Below are 24,513 nucleotides of genomic sequence, written 5' to 3' on the forward strand. Positions count from 1 at the left end.
CAGGGCTGGGGGAGCAGGGTGGTGGGGGAGGGAGGGAGGGCACTGATGGTGGGGAAAGGGGGAAGCCCAGGGCTGGGGCAGCAGGGTGGGTGGGAGAACCCAGGGCTGGGGCAGCAGGGGAGTGTGTGTGGGGGGAGACCAGGGCTGAGGGGCAGCAAAAAACCTAGAGCAGGCCCTGGTAATGATATAACAAGAGGCAGTGACTGGGTGACGACAGCTCTTTTAAAGCACTTGCAAATGACTCCAAAGTTCTTCAGTTTAGAAACCCTCACAAAGGAGAGGTTGGTGGGGTGGGGTGGTTTGGTTTGTGTCCCAACCCCCCCGTCGGTGCATTTCAGCAGATACTTTCTGCCTGGGCATGGCACCCTCTCTGCATAGATGCATCTTCTCTGGGCACAGCAGCTCTGTGCCCTACGGGAGAGGCATCATTTGTGGGCACTGACCCCCCTGCACGGCGGGAAAGGCATCACCCCCCGGAGCCCGGCACGCCCCCCACGTGTGTGTCTGGCTGGGGGGGAGGGGCCTGCTCCACCCACCCCCGCCAGCCCCGCCCACAGCCCAGGGAGGCGGGGCGGTTCCCTGCGTTGCTCCGTCCCCGGCCCATCCTGCTGCGCGGCGCGTGACCCGCGCGCGGGGGGTTGTTGCTGGGCCGGGGCGATGGCGGAGGAGGCGGCCGGGCCCGACGCGCTGGGCGTGTGCGAGGTGCAGCAGCTGGTCCGCAGGAAGGATGAGCTCGAGGCCCAGATCAAAGCCTGCTACGCGGTGCTGGAGGGGGTGAGTGTGCGCGCGGGGGCGGGGCGCTGCGTGCGGGGGGCACCCGGGCCCTGCCGCTGCCCGCCCCCGCACGCCGAGCTCGGGGGTGTCTGTGCAGCGCTCCAGGCCGCGGGTGGGGGGTGTCTGTCCAGTCACGCGCACAGGGCTCACTGCCAGGGCGGGGGGGTCTCTGTGCAAGGGCTGTGCTGTGTGTGATGCGTGTCAGCCGGGGGGAGGGGGTCTGCAATGCACCCTCACATACGCAGCTCGGGGGGGTCTGTGCCAGCCTCAGATCTGTAGCGCGCTGACGCTCTAGCTCAACCTAATCCACGATTTGCTGAGACCATAGATGCCATTGTTTTGTTCTGTCCTTTAACAACGTGAAACAAAATGTATTCTTGAGCCGAACAACTTGACACTTTATGGAAGTGTTTCTGCCCTGCAGCAAAAGGGAGTCGGGATGAACGAGCCGCTGGTCGATGCTGAAGGGTATCCACGTGCAGATGTTGACGTATACCAAGTCCGTGCAGCCAGGCATAACATCATCTGTAAGCAATTCTGTCCCTAAAAAGTCGCCTTTCACAGGGGTTGGGCTAAATGAAACAGACACCACTTGTCAGAAGTTTGGCTCTTTGTTTTACAAACATCCGGTTTGGTTTTTCCCTTGGCAACTGTAAAGAAATAAAACTGAGAACTCAGTTACACAAAGGGACATTATTGATGGGAAACTCATCTATTGAAAAGGATGAGTTTCTTTGGTTTATTAATAACAACTTAGATTATTAAAACTCAAAGAATTGCAACCATTTTTATAGTAATAACCTCCTAGTGCTGTTTAATATTTTCTAGGGCTGTCAAGTGATTAAAAAAATTAATCATGATGAATTGTGCAATTAAAAAGATTAGTCGTGATTAATTGCACTGTTAAACAATAATAGAATACCATTTATTTAAATATTTTGGATGTTTTCTACATTTTCAAATTGATTTCAATTACAACACAGAACATAAAGTATACAGTGCTCACTTTTTTATTACAAATATTTGTGCTGTAAAAAAAAAAATAGTATTTTTCAATTCACCTCATACAAGTACTGTAGTGCAATCTCTTTATCATGAAAGTTGAACTTACAAATGTAGAATTATGTACCAAAAAAACTGCATTCAAAAATAAAACAATGTAAAATTTTAGAGCCTACAAGTCCACTCAGTTTTTCTTCTTGTTCAGCCAGTCACTCAGACAAACAAGTTTGTTTACATTTGCAGGAGATAATGCTGCCCGCTTCTTATTTACAGTATCACCTGAAAGTTAGATCAGGCGTTCACATGGCACTGTTGTAGCTGGCGTCACAATATATTTACATGCCAGATGCGCCAAAGATTCACCCACCATTTGTCCATGCTGATGACTGGTTTTGTTCGATAAGAATCCAAAGCAGTGTGGACCAACGTGTTCATTTTCATCATCTGAGTCATATGCTACCAGCAGAAGGTTGATTTTCTTTTTTGGTGGTTCGTGTTCTGTAGTTTCCACATGGGAGTGTTGCTCTTTTAAGACTTCTGAAAGCATGCTCCACACCTCATCCCTCTCAGATTTTGGAAGGCACTTCAGATTCTTAAACCTTGGGTTGAGTGCTGTAGCTGTCTTTAGAAATCTCACTTTGGTGCCTTCTTTGCATTTTGTCAAATATGCGTGAAAGTGTTTTTAAAATGAACATGTGCTAGGTCATCATCCGAGACTGCTATAACATGAAATATATGGCAGAATTCAGGAGAAACAGAGCAGGAGACATACTATTCTCCCCCAAGGAGTTCAGTCAAAAATGTAATTAATGCATTATTTTTTTAAGGAGCGTCATCGGTATGGAGCATTCCTCTGATGAATGGTGGCTGAAACCTGAAGGGGCATAAACATTATCTACTATCTGGCACGTAAATACCTTGCAATGCTGGCTACAAAAGTGCCATGCGAACGCCTGTTCTCACTTTTGGGTGACGTAAATAAGAAGCCAGAAGCATTATCTCCCGTAAATGTAAACAAACTTGTTTGTCTTAGTGATTGGCTGAACAAGAAGTAGGACTGAGTGGGCTTGTAGGCTCTAAAATTTTACATTGTTTTGTTTTTGAGTTCAGTTATGTAACAAAAAAAATCTAAATTTGTAAGTTGCAGTTTCACAATAAAGAGATTGCATTACGGTACTTGTATGAGGTGAATTGAAAAATACTATTTTTTTTGTTTATAATTTTTACAATGCAAATATTTGTAATAAAAATTAACATAAAGTGAACACTGTATACTTTGTATTCTGTGTTGTAATTGAAATCAATATATTTGAAAATGTAGAAAAAACATCAAAAAATATGTAATAAATTTCAATTGGTATTCTATTGTTTAACTGTGGGATTAATCGTGATTATTTTTTTTTCCAGTTAATCACGTGAGTTAACAGATAATCGACAGCCCTAATATTTTCATTTCATTCAGTTTAAAAAATAAAAAGAGTGGGGTCAGTTTGTGTTTTGTTTCTAAGCAGCTTTGCCCTCTGGTCAGGTACTACAAAAGTGCCAGGGGACTGGCTCAATCATAAAATTGAATCTGTTAAAATGCGGTGTGCAGCATTATTAATGCACCTACTAATGATTAATGAAAACAGTCATATTGTAAAATCTTCCTATGTTCTTTATAAAATAAATAAAACTAGTTGACATTGTTCCTTTTAAATTTAGTGCTTGCTTTGTATTTGTGGACAAATTTATTATAATAGTCATTGTTTAGCAATAAGTGTTGCATGTAGGGGGTGATTTAATGGAAAGGGAATTCTGTTGCTTAGTGTTCTTTATGTGGACATAGATCTCCCTAGTCCATATTCTCTGTCTACTCTATGGATTTTTTTACTGAATTTGTAACATGGCTGTTTCTTCACAACTTGTGTGAACACACAACTGTGTATGTGTACTGTGTATCGCTGCTGCTCATGAGCAGGGCTATGAAACAGCTATCAGTCTGTAACCATGGCACTGTCAGGTGATGACTGTTGTAACTGGCTAGCTTTACACAGTGGATCCTGTAGTGTATTTGGGAACACTGACTAACTCCCATAGATAGGTAGTCAGGAGCATGGGTTACTAACATAGATTTAATATGGTTCTCAGGTGGCCACACTGGTCATGGAAACTGAGCTAGGAAAAGCTATGCTAGCTGCACAAGTTTGTTGATAGCACAGTTTCACTCACAGTGTAGGCCGAAGAGGAACAAAATACTTACTTTTAATTGAAAGCTAAGAATCTCAGCCAGAGAGAGAAATGCATCTGTTAGGTAAGGACTTTAAATGAAAACGTGATTGGTCCTGTCTTCTCTGCACTAATGTGTCTCACCCTTAGGTTTGCAGAACGATCACAAGGCCCTAATGCTGCAAGTGGAAAAAGCTCTCCACCAGCTGCATGCCCGAGAGAAGGAGAAGCAGGCAAAGGATGAGGCAGAAGCTCAGGCTGAGGCAATGAATCAGAACCAGAGTCTGCCGCAGCCCTTCGCAAGAGTGAATGCTGTCACCCCAGGTTCTCCCGCTAGCATCTCGGCAAGTTCAATCATCTTGCTTCCAATGGTGCAAACTCTGCCAGGTGGGCCCCAGATATGGCAGGTGGCCCTCCCCACTCACCTGCAATCAGGAGCAGGGTTTGAGCTCCTGTTTTTAAACCAGATTCTTGCCAGGTGCTTGTAACTTTCCTGGCAGACGTAATTATTCCCGTTAGCCTGGACAGTGTAAAATATGCATTGCTGTAACCTGTCGAGCCGTGGCCATGTTAGAACACCTAGCTAGTGGGTTGGGCATGGGGGTGGGAATCAGAAATGTTTTTTTCTCCCAACTCTCCAATTGATCTATATGACCTTGGGTAAGGCCATGTCACCACTATGTGCCTCAGTTTCCCCATCTCTGTAGCAGGAATAATAAATACTACTCCCATATTTCCCTGGGGGGGTTGTGAGGCTTAATCTACTAAATTTTGAGAAGCACTTTGAGATTCTTAAATGGAGGCACTACCTAGATGAGGGGTGGGGAACCTTTTTTCTATCACGGGCTACTGACCCACAGAAAAAATCAATTGCGGGCCATACACAAGTTAAAAGCAAGGGTCTGATCAAAAACCTTCTGCCCCCCTGCCGGAGCCCCAAGGCCTCCCCCCACCGCGGCCCTGAGCCTGGCTCCAGGGTAGCCCCCCAATCCCAGAGGAGTGCCGGAAGGGCAGGGCACATAGCCCCAGCCCCAGAGGAGCGCCGGGAAGGTGGGTGGCCCCGGAGCGCTGGACCGCTGGCTGTAGCACAGGGGGACTGGAGGAGCCACACACTGCGTGGCGGTAAACAGGAGGGGTGGGGCTGGGCAGGATGGAGCGCATTCAGGTCCATGTCTGGCTGTTTGGGGAGGCACAGCCTTCCTCAGCCTAAGGGACCCCGCCGCCCATGCACGGGCCGGATAAAATTAAGCAACCGGCTGAATCCGGCCCACGGGCCATAGGTAACCCACCCCGACCTGGATGAATGTTCATCAGGTGCTTTAAGGTCCTTGGACAAAAGACGTTCTATAAACACAAAGCCTTGTGTATCTTTGAGGGCAAATGATGCTTAGTCTCCTGTCGCTTCTTTGTAAAGGGATTACAGGTTGATGATGAGATCATTGAGTTTGGCTCTGTCGACACACACAACTTCCAGACACTGCAGAATATTGCCACCGTGGTGCAGCACAGCGAAGGGGTGAGCAGGTTACCAGCTTCGGCTGAGTTCTATTTTCAGTCTTTGAACAGGAGGTTAGGTTTTTTTTTTTTGTTTTTTTTTGTGATAGTTGGAAGTGACCATTGGTCTCAGGTTCTCACTCGGGAAACCAAACATCAGGCTTATCCTGCTGCTGCTTTTGATGTGAATGTTGATTCCATAGCTATACTGTTCAATACTATTCCTGAGACCAACTGGGTCCAGTGGAGAACAGTTAAGAATTTGAGTTCTTTCCTGGGCTGACAGAGTTGGAAGGGTGTGTAGGCATCATATTTTGTCCTACTGAGAGTGCCTGCTGCTGGCTGATCAAGGAGTAATGGTGATAAGCTTCAGAGAGAGCTGCTTTTGACTCTCCTCGGTAGGAAGAAGAGTTACCCTGCCACATGGCCTTAAAATTCAGTGTTGATAAAAGCGAAGTAATGCACATTGGAAAACATAATCCCAACTATACAGACAAAATGATGGGGTCTAAATTAGCTGTTACCACTCAAGGAAGAGATCTTGGAGTTATTGTGGATGGTTCTTAGAAAACATCCACTCAATGAGCAGCAGCAATCAAAAAAGCTAACAGGGGTAGGAACCATTAGGAAAGGAATGCATACATATAAAACAGAAAATATCAAAACGCCACTATATAATCCCATGGTACATTCATGCCTTGAATACTGCGTGAAGTTCTGGGTGGCCCATCTAATAAAATATCAGAATTGGAAAAAGTACAGAGAAGGGCAACAAAAATTATTAAGGTTACGGAACAGCTTCCGTATGAGGGGAGTTTAAAAAGATGGTCAGGGATGCAACCCCATGCTCTGGGTGTTCCTAAACCTCTGAGTACTAGATGCTGGGATTGTGACGGGGTGGATCACTCTATAAATAGTCCTGTTCTTTTCACTCCCTCTGAAGCATTTGGCACTGTCCATTGTTAAAAGACGGGATACTGGGCTAGATGGACCATTGGTCTGATCCAGTATGGCCATTCTTATGTTCTTAGGGGGACAGGGAAATGAGAGCAGGGCCAACTTGACAGGAGAAGGTGCTGTTTATTTTCTTGCATTTCAGAAACCACTGAGTGTGACCGTGATCCGTGGCGGCAAGAAATTACACCTCGGGCTCACACCAAAGCACTGGTCAGGGAAAGGACTGCTGGGGTAGGCATGCCAATTCCTTCCACAGCCTCTGAGTTCAGGTTGGCGAAGTGCATGAATTGTCATGTCATTAACCAGCCTTAAACTGGAAAATGCCATTGCTAAGCAGAATGGAGCCTGAGCCTTCTGCCCTCCCCTGGGAATCTACCTCAGCACCAAAGTCTTTGAGTGCCACCTTGCTCATTATCAAGTGGGTACTTCTGACCTGCCAAGCTGGGGGGGTCACTGCTAGCGCTGTACAAATTGCAGTTGCACCCTGTTGTGCCCCACCTGCTTTATAATATGGTTTGGTTTTCCTGCGTAGACTGGTCCAAACCATCTTGTTATAACCATGCTACAGCGTCCTGTTACAGCCCTGGAGTATAATTCCTTCACTGCAGGAACTGACTTCAATTGGTATTACTTGTACCATGTGTGTGCCTGAGGGAAATAGGGCCCCATATGTTTTCAGGGTGTAGTTTGGATCCTCTAATGCTGTTATAACCTGGTTTTTCAGTCTACCCAGGAAAAACAGTCTTTGACTGGGGCACAGCTGTGTTGTAGCTGAGGCACACAAAACTGTTGGAATTATAGTGTAGACAGGATCTTCCCTCTGCAGATTCAGCTGGGTGCAGTATTCTCCTCCACTTAATGGAGTGGATAGGGCTTTCACACAAGCTCAGAACCGTGGATTCTGCATTAAGGACAGGACTAATTTGTCATGTGGTGTTGCTCATGGTTCACTCTGCTTTGATCACCCTCTCAAATTTGATGATCACTTTTAGATCCCTCAGTGAAAGACATGATCTAAAAGTCAGTTGTTAACGATTTAGCTGCAGCAGTGTGGGGAGGTGCATCATATCAAGAGATCAAGTTGGGAATGGGGAGGCTAAGGAGGTGAGTGAGGCTCTGTTTGGTTAACAGGCGGGGAAGGGTCTGGCTATGGAGCTCTTTATGTAGTAAGCTCAAAGATTACAAAGGGGCCAGGAAAAAATGAATATCTTTTCCCCTATTTCCTTACTCTGGATTGAATGCAGAAGACCTAATTTATTCCTTTACATTTTTTTCAGATGCAATATTCTCCCCTTGCAAAGATAACTGGCTTGGAAGACAATAAGATCAAAGTTTGTACTTTTTGAACTCCAACCTGTTTTGAAAAGTTCCCTTTGCAATCTACATCTACTTGCTGAGGTTGGAGTGTTTATAATGGGTTCCGAGGCTCTGACCTCCAGCCTGCCGGATATACTGCACCTGAATTGCTTTCAACAGACCTGTGCGTGGTCATGATTAGTAATTGTACTGATTCATAGGGAATAGATTGTAGAGTCATAGGACCTGATTCTGACTTCACTTGCACTGATGTAAATCAGGTGTGAGGTCCATGCTTTTTGTTTAGTTAGAATCCATGCCAAGTTATTCTGTAACATTTAGTGAATGTTTTTTTCTGTTTGTTCATGGGAAGTAACATTTACCAATAAAGAGTTAAGCTGGGTTTTTTTGTTTTTGTTTTTTTTGGTGATAATTTACATTCATTTTTAATCTGAAGTCTTCCTGAACAGGTCAGCATATTGTACAAATGTTCTAAGTATTACTCCAATTTCTGGATTGCATTTTATATTGTCAGTGAAATACAAGTGCACACTCAAGAAATGTACAAATATGATTTTGAACATTGTGTTACAAAAACGTTTGTGGTCACTACATCTGAAAGGTTTTTTTTTTTTTAAATTGTTTGATTTGTGCTGTCTTAAATTGGTGAGATTGAAGGGGTGCTATGATGCTTTTTATATTTCTCATAGCTTGGACTATAATATAGTTCTAATTTGGTGTATATTGAGTTTCTTGTTAATTTTATTTTCTGTGCTGTAGTTTTTGGGTTGCATACACTGCAAGGGAACTTTTATTGGCTTGGTTTGTTTTTAAACCAGTTTCTATTGGAATTCTTTAAAAAAAAAAAAAGACATGCATACTTGATCTTATTGTATCTGTCATAATTTTTGGAAAATTATTTTTTACAAAATCTGAATTTTGAGCAAACTCGGACCTGACAGAAGCAGATCAACACTGGTATCTAGAGATCAGCTGGTCACACTTCTTAATATTGAGGTACCATAGGCTATAATGGATTAATAAATTACACATCTTATAAGTATATTACAGACATGGATAGTATATTATGTATGGTTATAAGCACTGGTGTAGAAGGTGTTATAGACTTTAAGCCATGGCTATAAACAGCCTATTGATCTGTTAGGCTCCATGCCAATTCATTATTAAAACACCTATTAATTAACCCTTCATATGTGGTAGGCTCATTTGCTTTTCAGCTATATTCTTCCTGCTTGCTGGTGTTTCCCAATGTCTTCAGTCAGAGGTATTGATACATGCCAGCCAGTGTAATCAACAAAGCCGATGTTATCCTTCTTGCAAAATCAGATATAGTGTGCAGGGGGAGAGGCCTGAACTCCCTGCTTAGAGCACAAACAAGGGGCCAGCGAGGAGGAACTGAACAGAAGTAGGACCATATACCAATCTGTTACACCAGTGTAAATGGGAATGAGTGTTTTTGTACTAGTGTAAATGAGAGTGGAATTTGGCCCTTCTGCCTAATGAGATCAAGGTAGGAAATGATGGAATGAATGTTGCTGGGAGTATATAACAATCTATAATCACCAAGTTTTGAACTAACTTATTATTGATTTTAACTTTAAGCTGCCAGTATAGTGCAAAATAATGCTTTCTGAAACAAGATAAAATGGGCTTTAATAAAGACTAAACTAAATGGATTTTAATAAATACCAAAACTTAAATGACCACTAGAAATATAAAATGGGTTTCATCTCCCTGCTCCGGTGGTGTATAGGTGCTATAAACCACTTACAAAGTGCAGGGGTGGAAGCACTGCATTGGCTTTCTGTAAGTGGACTTACGCTAGCCCTGTAGAAACCCCAGGCTAATGGGTGTGTGAGAGAAGCTAGGGACTAGAGTGGGGGTGTCAGGGGTGGGAAGAGGCAGGACTGACTGCAAACCACTATAGTCGTACTTGTTCTGCAAGCCAGAGGATGTCCGAGGGAATCTAGAGAAGGTCATTGCTAACCTAATTATGCCAGAGGCTATTTTTGCTCCTGGAACAGACCAGAAGCAGGAGGGGAGAAAGGTAGCTTAAGGCCACCTTTAATTCCTCTCCCATTGAATGCATCTGGGGGGGGGGGGGGGGGGGGGGAGCACAGAATCTCGGCCTTAACCTTTCAATAGAGCCTATAACTGGCTTCACTTTGAATTTTAGCCAAGGTCCCAGCCCTGCAAGTGTCCAGGTGTGTTAAATTAAAGGCAGCAGTTCCTGTTTGTATTTGCTTTCATCATTCATTTTATCTCTTATCTCAACTCCTTAAAGGGATGCCTGTTCCATTTCATACATATATACACACCCAAGAGTTGTTTTTACTTTTTGCTTCGTGGGTCTAATACAGTAGTAGCTTCGCACCTCACACAGTGAAGTACCTCCTGAGCTTGAAAAAAACCCTAGTGTTTCAAAGGATAACAACATTTACTTTCTTTTTCAAGAGTCTCACGCTGCATATCGTGCATGAGGAAAGCAACTTAGATTTAGAAATAGTTATTTCTACGTAGTCAAGAGAGTTTAAAGTTCATTATCTTTTAAGGGAAGATGTTTTAAACTATATATTTGCAAACGTGTTTTAAAAGAAGCATTACCCTCCACAGCCCCTTTAGTGGATTGTTTATACAAGTGCTGTCCAACCTGAGGACCAAATGCCTTATTTCCACCAGGTAAAACAGTCAAAGTCAATACTTTGGGGCAGATTCTCTAGCTTGCTCTGCTCCATTTGCCCCACTCAGGAGGTACAAAGATCCATGTTAGTGGTTGGAAGGTGTGGGAGAAGAAAGAAGGGGGAATGAGGGAGGATGATGTAGTAGTGCCAATTCCTTTTATTTTATCATGGGTCCCAGGGTTTTTGAAGTTTTTTCTTGAAGCTGCAGCTCCTGGAGTCATGTGATTACAGGTGATTCTGAAAGGCAGTGATATGGCACAGAAAACTTGACATAATGAATTAAATGGGGCCTTGTGGTACTCGTGGGCCATGCACTCAGTTCAGGGCTACCATCCCTCATGCTGCTTCTGCTACAAGGTGAGTCCACCTGTTCCAGGGGACTCTGGCTCTTCTTTAGAGGCTGGGTTCATGTTGTACAGGAACTCAACAGTGGTACCTCTTGTAGGCATGAATGGGATCTGGGTGTGGGCAGAGGAGGGTGAAGGGATGAGCAGCTGCTTGGGTCCTGTTAGCCAGTGTCCCGCAGGGGGGATTGGGGATGGCCTGTGTACCATGAACTCAGGAGCAGCCAGTGGGAGAAAGGAAGTACCTCCTATCCCCCAGCCCCTGAGGAATACCCCCCAGCCTGGTAGTGCCTTAGTGTCCACCACTTCTCCCCCTTCTCTCACCCCGACACAGCAAGCTCCTCTGCAACTGCTCTTTCCAGCCTGTCTCTCACTGCCTGCAGCACCAGCAGCAGTTACTATGGGAACAGGCTTCAGATACAAACAGAACAGGGGAGCTCCAGGCTGCTGCGCTGGGGCTGAGGCTGCTGCAGCAGGTGAGGCTGAGGGGGGTCCTATTGAGAGTGATTTGGGGCAAGGCCTGAGGAAAGGGGGGTTGTGGGTAAGCATCTGAGGGAGCAAGGTTTGGGGGAGCCTGGCTAAGGGACTGGAAAGATTTTGGAGAGTCAGAGGAGGTTAGAGGGATGTGAAGAATGAGCAGCAGCAGTCCTAGGAGAGATTGTGTGTTGGGGGGGTGGGGGTCTGGATAAGGCAGCAGGAGCAGGTGGGAGGTTCTTCAACAATACTCCCTAGTGGCCACAAGCAGTTGGAATGACTGAGGCGCACGGCAGGTGTATTTTGGAGCTGATCTTTCCAACTCCATTCCTGTCTCAGGGACAGGCATGGCAAGACAGATCCTGATTTCTGGCACAGAGAGGGAGCTAAATCGTTAATATCCTGGTCAGTAATGACTCTCGCTGGAGATAAATGTGTTTTGGCTGGTGCAAAAATGTGTGGTGAGCTGAAAAAAGAGAGAAAAACGTCTGTGCCCTCAGATACGAACCAGAGATATAGGGATACGAGCTAAAGTATGCAGCGTGCATCCTCTGGGCATGTGTACGTGCCCAAACTCGGTGTGTGTCCAATATGGTGTTTGAACTGAAGGAGGGTGGCAGGGGAAGGGGGGGATTTCCTGCCTCTGTTGGGGTTAATGTCTTGCTATGGACATGGCTAACTGATGGCTGTCAATCCTTCACACAGCAACAGCATTGTCTGTAGAGCAAATATTTTGTCCATCAGTCTGTACTAAATGATGTGTGTTTTCAAAAAAATTTCCCAAGGGAGGAGATCCCCCCACTCCTTGCATGCCAGTCTCTAAGGGGAGAGTTTTATCTAGGGAATGGGCCAAAACCAGACCTCATTTTTTCATTTTGAGGTGAGCCATGGGGCTCTGATTTGAAGGCTTGGATATAAACTTGTCCCTAAGGGTTGGGGTCTAGGTGGTATGTACAAGCATAAGGGACCTGTTTTCTGGTTCTAGTGCGGATGCAACCAAAATCTCAGGAGAACAGCCATCTTCAAAAGCTCTTTGCTTACAAGATTTCTGTGCTTTTGAACTGAACCGCAGCCCTTGTTTGGCCATGAATCCAGACCCCAAAGTCAGCCTAAAACTAATCTGGGTCTGAACAAAGTGCCAATCTCTAGCTTTATCCCCCTTTCTCTAAATTAGACACTGTGACAGAGGTACATGTCTAAGAGGGAACATCTCTGCCCCAAGAAACTACAGGGGCTTTAGATACATACAGATCCGGACAGATGGAATAAATGACTGTTCACATGCTATAGAACTACCTCTGGGATTCTAAATGTTTATGTGACTGACCTGGAAATCTAACCTGGTGTTTCTGTATCCATTTTTGTCTTCCACTTTAAAGGAATTTTAGTGCTCATAGAAGTGAGAGGGGTCGAATGGTTTTGGCTAGGATGCCAGGACTAATGTAGGGTAGGCCCCATCTTCCTACACACAGTTCTGCCACCCTTCCTGGGCAATTATGGTAAACTGTAAGGTAATTTTAATACTTTGGACTGATTTTACATCACCAGCTCCTTTTGCTTGGGGATTTTGCCCAAGATCAAAGGTACTATTGGTTTCCCATCTGATATACCTCCAGTTAGGAGACTATACCCCCACCCTTTCAGGGGAATGGACTCTGATCTAAAGGGCCTTTGTGGTAAATGCTGGGGATAGCAGGGAAGAAAATCTAATAATGTGTATTTTGGAAGGAAGCTTGTAGGAGAAGATGGCTGATGATTCTAATGAAACCCCACTGGAGGAACCAGCAGGAGGAAGTATAGAAGGAAATGAAGCTTCAGAAGAAACTCCACAAAATGAACAAGGGGCTCAGGAGACTGAATTACCCAAGCAGGTCACCAAAATGCCAGCTGATGTGCTAGCAGGTGATGCAGAATCCATGGACATTTTGGAAACGGAGACCCAGGCCCCAACAACCACAGCAGACAATTTCTCAGTGGACGTTGCCACCCCTGAGACACAAGAGAACGAACTGAGCATCATAAGTCCACATGTAAGTATGGATATCATATAACAGACTTCCTATTGCCAGCTCCCCAGCTTGGATCCCTATGATGTCACAAGAAGGGTTTATTCCATTCAGGGCACCTTTTTATTTGTGATATTTTCTATGGTGTTTTTCATGCTCACTGAATCACACTGCCCTTGTATGGAGTTAACTAAAGCCTCAGCAGGGTCAGATTCTACTCTCTTCCATCCATACAATTCCACAGAGTCTGGCTCACAGAGTTCAATGGAAAATAACAGTAAAGGGAGACATTATTGTTTCCAATAGCAAATTCTATAGCTCAGATGAAATTCTATAGCTAAGAAGGAGTTTCCATTCAGTCCCCATTTACAATCACTCATAATATTCTTAAACAAATTCCTTTTCAGGCCAAAGCTTCCTCTGCTTCATGTCAGTCCAGTCATGAATACGCTTTGAAAATTTGAGCTGTGTTTTAGTTATGAGTGAGGGAAACCTAGATTATTCCATATGCTTCCATGAACTTTTGACATTCATGTAGCTCAAAAACAGGGGAGGCTAGAAACTCCAAACTAGGCTTGTTTCTGTGGCAAGGTCCTGCACAAGAAGCTCCTAAAGAAGTTTAAGTTGTCGTTGGGTGAGAGGCAAAGTATTGTCCTAGATCAAAAACTGTAGGAGACAGAAAACAAAGGGTAGAATTAGATGGTCAATATTCATCATGGCAACAGGTTAATGGTGGGGGTCCCTCAAGGGTCGGAACTAGATCCAGTGCTATTTAATATATTTCTTAACTCTCTAGAAAGGGGGGCGAGTAGTAAGGTAGCAAAATTTCTTTTCTTGTTTTCCCTGTTAAATAATGTATATGTGACTATATTAGATTTCCTGTTGTTCAATGTGTAGCATGCAGTGCAGAGGATGTGCAATGTAGCCGAGTTAAAATTACTGGCAAATCCTTAACCTTTGCATTTCCTGATTTTTTTAATTTTATTTCATTTTATTTCCCAACCTTAGCATGGATTTGATGTTTGTTCCCTGCAAAGCACCGGGGCCACCTATGACACTGTAAACATGATCAATAATGTTTCTGCATGTAACATACAATGTCTGGGGCAGGGAGCAAAATGTGTGTTCATCTGAGCTTGAAAATGATATAGAGAGTTGTTCAGGAATTCAGAAAGCTAGTCGAGATTACTGGCGCTGCAGAGGAGAAGTCTCTTTCACTAACAGCAGTGAGATTGACTGAAGGGACCTAGAGGAGGCTGGGACTACATGAACAGAAGGACCATAGAGGGGAGAGGAGAGACATTTTTCTGTCAGGTTATCTGGAGCAAATCCAAGGAGGGTTTTAAAAACACGCAGAGGAATTTATTGATGCCACAGCCCTAAAATAGGTTCTTATTTTATGGTGTGGCTGGAATCCAAGATAGAATCGATTGCATTTTAATAACCAATAGAATTGAAGCATGTAGATGAATGGCAGTCCACTGGCTGAAGGTTGGATGAGTTACAGAGGTGGTAAGGGAGACAATGCAGCACGGAAGAGATGAAATACATTTTTCATTCTGCAAAGTGTACATTGAAGCCTTTATTTGTTTTTAAGGAACCGGTGGCTGATGTCACTGAAGGTCCATCAGAGGAAAGAGAAGAAACTGCAGCAATAACAGGAACATTAGAAGATATTGGACAAGATGAACAGCAGGTACCCACAGAGCCGCAATGGGAGAGCGAGGCTCCTACTAGACTACCAAGCTCCACCAAGGTGGAGCAGGACATGCAGCAAATAGGCCAAGAGGCACAAGAGAGTGACCAGAAAAATCTGAGGGACAAAGAGAGTTTAGCAGATCAGGAAAGCCGGAGCATAGAAGCAGGTGCTGAAATGAGCCAAGAAGAGACAGGATCCGTAGAAGCACCAATCACTGCCAGCTCAGCTCCAGCCGAGGAGGAGTCACTAGTGTCTTCAGCCACCCCTGGCTTGTTGTTTGAAGAGGATGAGCACATCAAAACACATCCAATTGTGAGTATTTTACAGAGTACAAAGCAGGGCCTAGGGAATGGGAAATTTCATGCTAGTGAAAAAGACCAGCTCATCACAAATGAAGTAATCTTTTAGCTTCATGAGAGACATAGTTTTGATTTTAAAGTTTATTTTTTGACTAAAAATAATGATGCATTTGTAGGAGGTTGAAATTAGTGTCAAAGGTTATTCTGATGGCCTTTTGCGCTGTCACATCTAACCAGCATCAGCTGCATTTTCAGTCTTCTGCCAATCAAAACAGCTTTAATGGGTCATAGGGCAACTTATTATGAGAAGGGTTTTGCTCCAGTGTTCTTGGCCAAGTGTGGTGTTGTGTGTTGCTGTCCTTCTCCCTAAGAGTGGCAGAATATCAGTGGTGACGGAGGGGGTTGTAACTGATGCATATTGGGCTCCTTTAGGATCACAGATGCTAAAAGTAAGAGAGATTATGTTTTATGATAATTCTGTCAATGCTTGGCATAAAAAAGTAACTGTGTTCCTTACAGAGTTTGTCTTGGGCATTTGGTTACAATAGCCACCTCCCTGTTTACAGCCTACTTGATGAAGAGCACAGGGTGATCCTATACGTTTCCTCTCACACTGCTGTGATCCACGACATACTCAGAAACCGGCAATATCATCTACAGGTACAGAAACCCTCTTCCCACAGGTACTGAACCCCATTGCTAGAGAACCCTATCCTACAGGCCCAGAACCCCACTGCAATATCTGCAGGTTCAGAACCCTGTTCTTCCAGGTGCAGAACCCCACCCACAGCAAGGGAAGTAGAAGACTCATACTGGAATCTAAAAAACATTCTGATGACCTTTTTGTCTATCACATCTACCCAGCATCAGCTGCATTTTCACTGTTCTGCCAGTCAAGAGAGCTTTAATGAGTCTGTTTATCTTCAGCTGACTTGGCTCCTTACTGTAACTTGGTGTTATACAGCTCTTCAGACATTTCTGATATAATGATAGTGTACTTAACAGGGAAATATTTATACATTGTGTATATGGCTGCAGAGTGCTCTGCACATTCTTGGGCTCTGTATAAGTAATAAATAATCCTATAATACACTTTATAATCATATACCTTATACTTGAACTATGAATTGTATCTGCACTGAGGTATAGCCTTGTCAAAGATTTTTATTATTCTGTTATGAATTATAAAACATGTATATAGCGCTGTACATTTACTCTCCGCTTTATACATACAGAGAAGTCATGTTCTGTTTCCTTCACTAGGCAGCTTACAGTGTCAATATGGCAAGACAAGACACAGGGCAACAAATTCAGAGAGAGGGACTGAGGGGATTATAGATGGGGTAGAGAAGGAAGTACTCCTAGATAAGGTGGGTTTGAAAGGGGAGAGAGAGGAGGACCTTGACAGATATGGATGTGGAGACTTTCACAGGTGCCATGTACAGTATGTTCAGTTTAATTAGGCCTTTGCTGAATGATGGCTTTAAATAAATGTTGTTCCTAGATCTTTCAAGGCACATTTCTTATTTTGACTCTCTAGGGTCACTCTAATTCTATTTCTTGTCTATGTGTAAGTGAAGATAGGCGATGGATTGCAACAGCTGACCAGGGACCTGATAATCTAATCATTGTGTGGGATGCCTTCTCAGGGTAAGTTCCTAGGTATTTAGAAAGCCCCTGTTTGAGAACCTTCTTTCTTTCCTGTAGCAAATGCTCCAGATTGCTCAGGAGATGCCACTTTCTCAGCATTCTGGGTAATCACCAAGTAACCTTCTCATGGCAGTATTAGCAAAAAACAAAATTTAGACTCACAAAACAAGACATAGGAAAACTTCTTGAGCCAATATAATAGTTATTAAGCAATTTCAGCTTTTAGTTTAGACAAAAATAATTACATAGTCCAGGAGCGCAGGAAGGAAAAATAGACCAAGCAGACAAGGCACCCATGGTGGAGTAATGGCTTCAGTTTCAAATCACTCCAGTGCAGATAGGTCCACATAAGATCGGTCAGAGCTCCCCTAGGCCAAGATTTTCAAACTTGGCTGCCTAAGGTTAGGCTCCTACATTCATAATTGGGCACCTAATTTTACTCACTTATTTGTTTACATCTTGGCCCTAGTTCTTAGAATTCTGAGTGCTCGGTGACATTGGCTGTTGGCTGTAAGCCCCTTCCCCACATTCCCAGTTGCCACTGCTGCAGCTCCCTCCACAACAGTCTCAATCAGACCCCAAATATGCAAGAAGCAGGAGCTACCCTAGAAACGTCAATGAAACCCTAGAAACACGAAACCATCAATAAGAATTGTTCAGAAATTACAGGCAGAAGAGCCTCTCAAATATGAAGCTAAATCAGGGTTCTGAAAGCAACACTGTAGCTTAGAACAGGACCCCAGATTCTGAGGGGAGTGGGTGGGAGTCCTATGCAATGATACTTTCAAAAAAGAAGCATGCTAGGTAATTTCCCCTGCTTTATCAGTACTATAGAAGCAGGATTCCCAGTCTTGCAGTGTCTGGAATCTTATTTGAATTAGTTTGTAACAGCTGAGGGTTGTTGTTCCTCCTCCCCCACCCCCCAATTATGGTGAAAGGAAGCTTCCAAAATGACAGGTCATAGAATTTTGTGCAAAGGGTTGCGGGAGGTGGGGGTGGAAGGGGGATGAGAGCTAAAAATGATATTGCAAATAGTTGTCACTGTAATTAATGACTGTGTATGCATTGTTCTGCAGGATTCCCGTGCATACGATATTTGATAGTCACCCAGAAGATGGGGTTGGTGCTATTGCTATTTCCCAGGATGCTAAGTATTTGGTAACACTTGGTGCTGGCAAAATACAGGTAAAGAACATGTTTTCTCTGTTGCAGCCTGTAGAGATTGAACCTTGCAAACTTGCACCAGTGTAACTAAGAGGAGGATATGCACTGGAGTTGAGTAAAATTGGGCAGGTTGGAGGTTGCTTTTGCAAAATCATGTCAGCTGGGTTTTGGTTTTACTAACTCAGAGGTAGTTCAGATCTGGATTTCATTTATCTTAAAGCTACAAAGTTCAGAAACCTGTATAAGTCAGGATAAACGATTCTGACTTTGACATATCTTTAGTTAACCTGATTACAGTAACTAGCAATATCCAGTGCCGTCACCTTACATTTCAGGCAGAAAAATAACATTAATTTTTTTTGTTAGTTTCTGAACGTATTGTCAATCTGCTCCAGTATGTGAGTAGTGATATAATGTGAGGCCTAGCTAGCCGCAGTATAATGGAAGTTCCCAGCAAAGTCAGTTTTGCTATGCAATTCACACCCAACATCAATGCCAAAATTATGCCAGGGCTGAAGCTAGTGGGAAGTCATACTAAATGCTAATGCTGTCTCCCGATCCTCCATGTACACAACTGAAAACCATCAAACTCATGTTTGCTTGAGTTCACCTGAGTCAGGATTAGAACCCAGGCCTGCAGAAGTGAAAAGCTAATGCCATAACTTCTTGCATTATTCTGCACCCTCAGGCCAATCTTCACTGGCAAAGAGCCAGATTTAAACATGGTTCAAATCTAGCTGCAGCAAAACTGATTTATAACATGGTTTTGAACAATCTGTGGGAAGCAGAGCCCAAACTCATTTGATCTCCAGTTCAAAAAGGATGTCTGACTGCAGGCCTGACCAGGCTGGATATTAATTTGTGACTTTTCATACGATCAATATCTCATATAATCAATTTTGTAAAATTCCATACGAACCATCAAGACCCTACTGGGCTCAATTCTGCTCCCATGTTCCCGCATGCAACCCCACTGACTTTACTGGAGTCGCTGCAGTTATAATGAGCAGGATTAGGCTCATTGAATTCAATAGTGCGTAGAATAGCACACTGATGTCACTTTGCTTTCCCCTGTCGGCCAGAGAGTTTGCATTTGGAAGTGGACTTCACCTGAAGAGAAATCTATGTGTAGTGTAGAATTGCAACCTGCATTTGGTTATCAGGTGAGTGATTCTAATTGTTAAAGGGGTTTAGGAGAGTGGAAACAAACCATTGTTAAACACAGTGTGCCTGACTTGCACGTTAAGTCATTCCTGCCCTTGGGGCAGGAACAGGGCTGGGTGGGGGCAGGGCCGGCTCCAGGCACCAGCATTCCAAGCAGGTGCTTGGGGCAGCAATCTGCAAGGGGCTGCAGTCCGTGTGTGTTTACCGCCCCAAGCAGTGCGCCGAATTTCCGCCGCAGACGGTGGGGGCAGTCCGTGTGCCGTTAGGGCGACACATGCATTTCCGCGGCGGCAGCAATTCGGCGGCAGCTTCTATGTTCAGCTGCCCGCGGCGGCAATTCGGCAGCTTCTGTCTTCTGGCTGAAGACAGAAGCTGCCATAGAATTGCTGCCGCCGCGGAAACGTGCGTGCTGCCCTAACGGCACACGGACTGCCCCCGCCGTCCGCGGCGGAAATTCGGCGCACTGCTTGGGGCGGCAAAAACAGTAGAGCCGGCCCTGGGTGGGGGACAAAGATATTGTTGCATTCCTGTATTCTGAGGCTGTGCAGGGCCCTGTGCAGCCCCCAGTATATGTTAGAGCAGCCCCAGGGACACTGTAACTTACACTCTGCTTCTGGCTGTGACCTTCTATAGGCCCTGAGAATAGCAATAGAGCAGTGCACTTCAGTCATGCCTGTGACTTTCTGCACCAGCTGTAGTGACCTCTCAGCAGCAGGTGCAAAGTAGAGCCCTGATGCCAGCTTTGCAACAGCCAGGGTGGCATTCCTCATAGGGTCACACTCACAAGGCCTTTTGTACCCACTTTAAGGCTCCATTACGCTGCCAGAGTGACATAAGAAGTCCTTAGTGAAACTGATCATCAGGTCCTATGGGTCAAATTCTCTGCAGATTAACACAGTACATTTCTAATAAGAATGGATGTTGTGAAGCACAGCACCCCACCAGGCCCGAGCATTAAAATTGAGTTATGTAAATGCTGTAGACGGGCCAACGTGAATTTTAACCTAACTTTAACTTTTTAATTTCAGAACTACATTGTTTTCAATCCAAAAAATCACAAGGAACTAGTCAGCAACAGTAAAACTCAAGTGATATTTTATCTATGGGTAAGTAGACATAGGAGTTAATGTGATTTTTATAGTTCTTGTGCCACAAGACTAAGATAATTCTGGGAGGGAAAAAATTATCCCAACATTCTAATTACACTACTTTAATACATAAAAGGGAAAAGCTGAGCATACTGAGCTTATGGAGGGATGGAGACGTACTGTGGCTCTGTGTTCTAGAGAGGCAGCATGGCCTAATGGAAAGGGCACTGGATGGGGGCTCAGGAGTCCTGCTTTCTATGCCTGGTTCTGCCAGTTGTGGGACCTTGGGCAAATCACTTAACCTTTCTGTTTCCCCTCCACCCTGTTGTTTGTCTACTTACTGTAAGATCTTCAGGGCAGAAGATTTCTTTTTTACTATTTGCACAGTGCCTACCACAATGAAGCCCCAATCTTGGGTGGTGACCAAATGCTACTGTAATAATAAATAATAATGTAATGTTAGTGCCCAGATAACACAGTGATGGGCATGTTAGAGCCTCTTTTTTGATCAAAGTCCATTTTAAAAATTATCATCTTTATGTGGAACAAGTTCTCTGTATTTCTCCTCAGGATAGTACCGGTTTGCAGTACAGCGCTCCTCATTTAACTGACAGAGTGAGTATTGTAAATGGACAGTACTGCTTTAGCTGGTTTGCTTTTTTTCTGGCAGTGAGGACCAGTCTGTCTTACTAAACAAGCACAATGTCCTGAATGGAGTGAACTTGCTAAGTCCCTCCACATCACAGTGTATCCCCCCAGTCTCTAGTTTATGGTACTTTGTGATTGTTATTGTAAAGTAACATTTCAGACATTGGTTGATTGTGAGAGGCTGCATGGCTAGGGAACTCTGTGGCTACTAGAGGGGACAGTCTGTGGTTGCTGGGAGGAGAGGTCAGGATGGGACTCCCAGAAAGAGCTCGTCCTGTTGCATCTCCTGCTGCAGGACCTTCCTCCTCCTGCCTGCATGACAGATTTGCCTCTGCTGGGTCCCGCCATGGGCTGGGGACAGTCACTTCCTAATGTGCATGGAGCTGGGGAGCAGTTTCGTACTGAAGATGCATGTACTGCCCGTAGCCTGCTGAGGTGACGGTAATACTTGGCACTAACAGAGAGCTTCACATCTGCAGTCATTAGTTAAATAGGGTTTGATGCTCCTCTCTCCATCTGCAGTGTGGAGGGAAACAAAATGTGGGAAAGACCCAAAGCCCAGTAGAGGAGGGGAAGTTTTCCTTCTTCACCCAGCAAAGCCCCTCCAAAATACCAGCATGTAGTTCGAACTCTGTCGATATTCGGGGACAAATGGAGCTGTCGTTCTACAAGACATGTTACTACCTCTAACCCCAGGAGTTTGTTTGGAGACAGTTTGTTTCCTACACTCAGATTTGTGAGATTATTTTTTTCTCTCCGTTAGTTTCAATTAATTTTTGAAAACTTTGCAAGGGTAGGTTAGTTTGTACTTTACAGAGAATGCCATGCGGGGTCTCTTTGCTTCCTTTGCAGACTTTCAACAAGATGGTGGGACTCTTTAGTCAGTCAGTTTTTCATTTTGGCAATTTGCAAGCTCTCACGGCCACATCAGGAGGGAAGCTGGTGGTGTGGGACGCAGTCTGCCCACCGTCCATGCCTGCCAGCTTGTGTGTAAAACCACATAATAGGAAGGCTATTAAGCTGATGTATGTGCAGAAAGATGCCCTCACTGTGCTTACTGCATCTGACAGGTAATGGATAAAATACTTTCCTGTTCTTGAGCTAATGTGGGCATTTAAAAAGCCAGTGTGTACGGCTGAAATGAAAAATCAATGTTTAAACTGATTTTTGCATTGTTCGTTCTGCATATATTTATACTGAACCAAATCCAGAAGTCTTCACCAAAGCAAACCTCCAATTGCAGTCAATGGTAGTTTGCCTGAGTAAAGAATAAGTAAAAATTGAGTAAGGGCCTTGTTATCTTTTAATGTATTGAGGATATTGAACTGGAATGAAAACAGGATTCTCCTGCAATGTATAGAACCCGATTCTCCACTACTTTGCACATTCCACAGCCGTTACACCTGTGCAAAGCAAGTACTATCACCTGTTGTGATAGTACTTTTCAGAAGCATCAGTGATGACACAAGGTGCAAGGCAGTGGCAAATCAGGGCGATCGACACATCACAGGATCAGGGATATCCATGTTAGTTAGCGAGGCCAAATGATGGTGTGCGGTCTCTAGTATAAAGGTTCTCGTGGCATGAGTTTGAGAGTCTCACATTACTCATACATGGTGAGTTATGTGGCTCACCTCAAACAAGTGACAGTAGAATCTTTTTGCATCTCTACACACTATCATATATTTTGCTTATGCAAAATTGTAATGAGATGTTTAAGTGAGGATTGCTTTTAGAGTTCAAGGGTGGATTTTCCAATGCTCTTAGCAGTGATCTAACTCTGCTCCCAGCAGGAGCTTTGTTCATAGGGAGCAGATTTGGGCCAATACTGAGCACTTCTGAAAATCCTATTCTAAATAATATTATAGGTAATATTTTCTGTATTCTTCCACATGCAAATCCAGGTGGCTTTAGTTAATATACTGGGTATAGAACTCGAGGCCACAGACAAGTTATTATTAATAATAAAAACATATAAAATATATTTTATGTACATCCCAGTGTTGCAGTTTTGAGGTTCAATGCTTTGCATACTTCTGGGACTGGATGAAAAGGGTCAAATTCACTGCTGGTGTAAGAAGGAAAATGCCACTGACTTCAGTTGAGTTGTGTCAGTTTTAACCGGCAGTAAATTTGGCCGAAATGCTCCTTATTACATGAAAGCTGAGAATCTCTGCCCCCTAGTGGGATAAGGGAGACATTTGTTGCCCTAACAGTCACAAGGTACCGGACCTAAAACCATCAGTGGTCTAAAATTAAATGAAAGAGAAACTCATAATTCACTGTGCTGAATAATAAAAATAAAGGTCTTACTTAATATACACTATCAAAATCTGTGAAATCTCCCACCCCATACCTTATCAACAGGCTCCACAGTTGTTCACTAATTGCATAGGTTCAGAGAATGGATTAATTTGGGCTATCGGGTGAATTATAAGAGCAGCTTCCCTATCTTAACCAGTAGAGGGAACTGATACACACTGAAGTCACAGAAGATGTTTTGCCAACTTTAAAATATTTGTTGGCAAGCCATGCAGTGATACTACTAGATGCTTAGCTCTAACTGCAGTTATGTATCAACCATCTAGGTACTTTTTAAGGATTGCTAACTGGAAGTTAATACCTATCCTAAATAAATACCTAGCACTTAATTGTTTACACTTTGAAAGTGCTGTCCAGACATTAACTGACCCTCACATCATCCCCTGTGAGCGAGGTGAGTTAAGGATCATTGTCCTTGTTTTACAGATGGAAGGACTGAAGCACAGAGCGGTTACGTGATTTGCCCAAGATTGCCCATCAAGTCCATGGCAGAGTCAGAATTAGTACTCAGGAATTCTTGGCTCCTAGTCTCATGCTTAGATCTCTAGACAATGCCACCACCTTATGTAATGAAATTAGTTTGTAGGTTAAGCATGTGTTTAGCTGCTGCTATACTACTATGGAGTCTTTAGATACTAATTCTTATTCCCAAGGCCTTGTGTCTAGAGGTTAATGCAAAGGACGGGAAGTCAAGACTCTATTCTTGGCTGTGTCATTGACACATTGTGTGATTTTTGGGAATTCATGTAATCTCTCTGAGCTTCATTTTCTCATCTATAAAATGGGGATGAAAATGCCCCACCCTGGTATTCTGAGATATAAAAGCCTGATTCTGCTCTCACACGCGTTCTACACCACTGATTACAATGTGTAGTTACTCTTGACTTACACCAGTGTAAATGAGAGCAGGATCAGGCCTTGTGAAGCGTTTTCTTTCATAAAAATCCCCAGAGAAGTGCAGAGCATTAGGGCTTGTCTAAACAAAGAGTCTGAGGCAAGCTGGAGTGTAAATCTACCCCATACAAGCCTGCTGTGCTTCAAGTGTCCGCGTGGACCCTGCCGACACACACTAGAAGTTCAGTAGTGTGCTTTGATATACATCTGCTTTGAAACAGGAGTAGATCAAAGTGCATCAGGGAACTGTTCGTGCACAGCACACTAGTGCAGTGTAGATTTACACCCTGGCTTGCCGTGAACTAAATGCGTAGACGAGCCCTTGGTT

At 44.0% G+C, this 24,513-nt stretch overlaps 2 protein-coding genes across 2 annotated transcripts in view; both read left to right on the plus strand.

The window, feature by feature from the left end:
• Window positions 1-623: 623 nt before the first annotated feature.
• PSMD9 (proteasome 26S subunit, non-ATPase 9) lies at window positions 624-8,940 on the plus strand. The gene is made up of 6 exons (XM_065417641.1): window positions 624-774; window positions 1,199-1,301; window positions 4,135-4,328; window positions 5,399-5,500; window positions 6,578-6,666; window positions 7,713-8,940. The coding sequence occupies exons 1-6, from the start codon at window positions 658-660 to the stop codon at window positions 7,738-7,740; spliced, it is 633 nt and encodes a 210-aa protein (XP_065273713.1). The 5' UTR covers window positions 624-657; the 3' UTR covers window positions 7,741-8,940.
• A 4,056-nt stretch (window positions 8,941-12,996) lies between these two features.
• Window positions 12,997-24,513, plus strand: part of CFAP251 (cilia and flagella associated protein 251) — a 30,945-nt gene continuing 19,428 nt past the window's right edge. Inside the window, exons 1-9 of the mRNA XM_065417862.1 lie at window positions 12,997-13,281; window positions 14,855-15,268; window positions 15,775-15,915; window positions 16,796-16,905; window positions 17,982-18,090; window positions 19,152-19,232; window positions 20,262-20,339; window positions 20,892-20,936; window positions 21,822-22,039. Coding sequence (XP_065273934.1) covers window positions 12,997-13,281; window positions 14,855-15,268; window positions 15,775-15,915; window positions 16,796-16,905; window positions 17,982-18,090; window positions 19,152-19,232; window positions 20,262-20,339; window positions 20,892-20,936; window positions 21,822-22,039 — 1,481 coding nt within the window. The remainder of the gene's footprint in view (window positions 13,282-14,854; window positions 15,269-15,774; window positions 15,916-16,795; window positions 16,906-17,981; window positions 18,091-19,151; window positions 19,233-20,261; window positions 20,340-20,891; window positions 20,937-21,821; window positions 22,040-24,513) is intronic.

Source organism: Emys orbicularis, chromosome 16 (genome assembly GCF_028017835.1).
Source record: "Emys orbicularis isolate rEmyOrb1 chromosome 16, rEmyOrb1.hap1, whole genome shotgun sequence".
Taxonomy (NCBI): Eukaryota; Metazoa; Chordata; order Testudines; family Emydidae; genus Emys; species Emys orbicularis.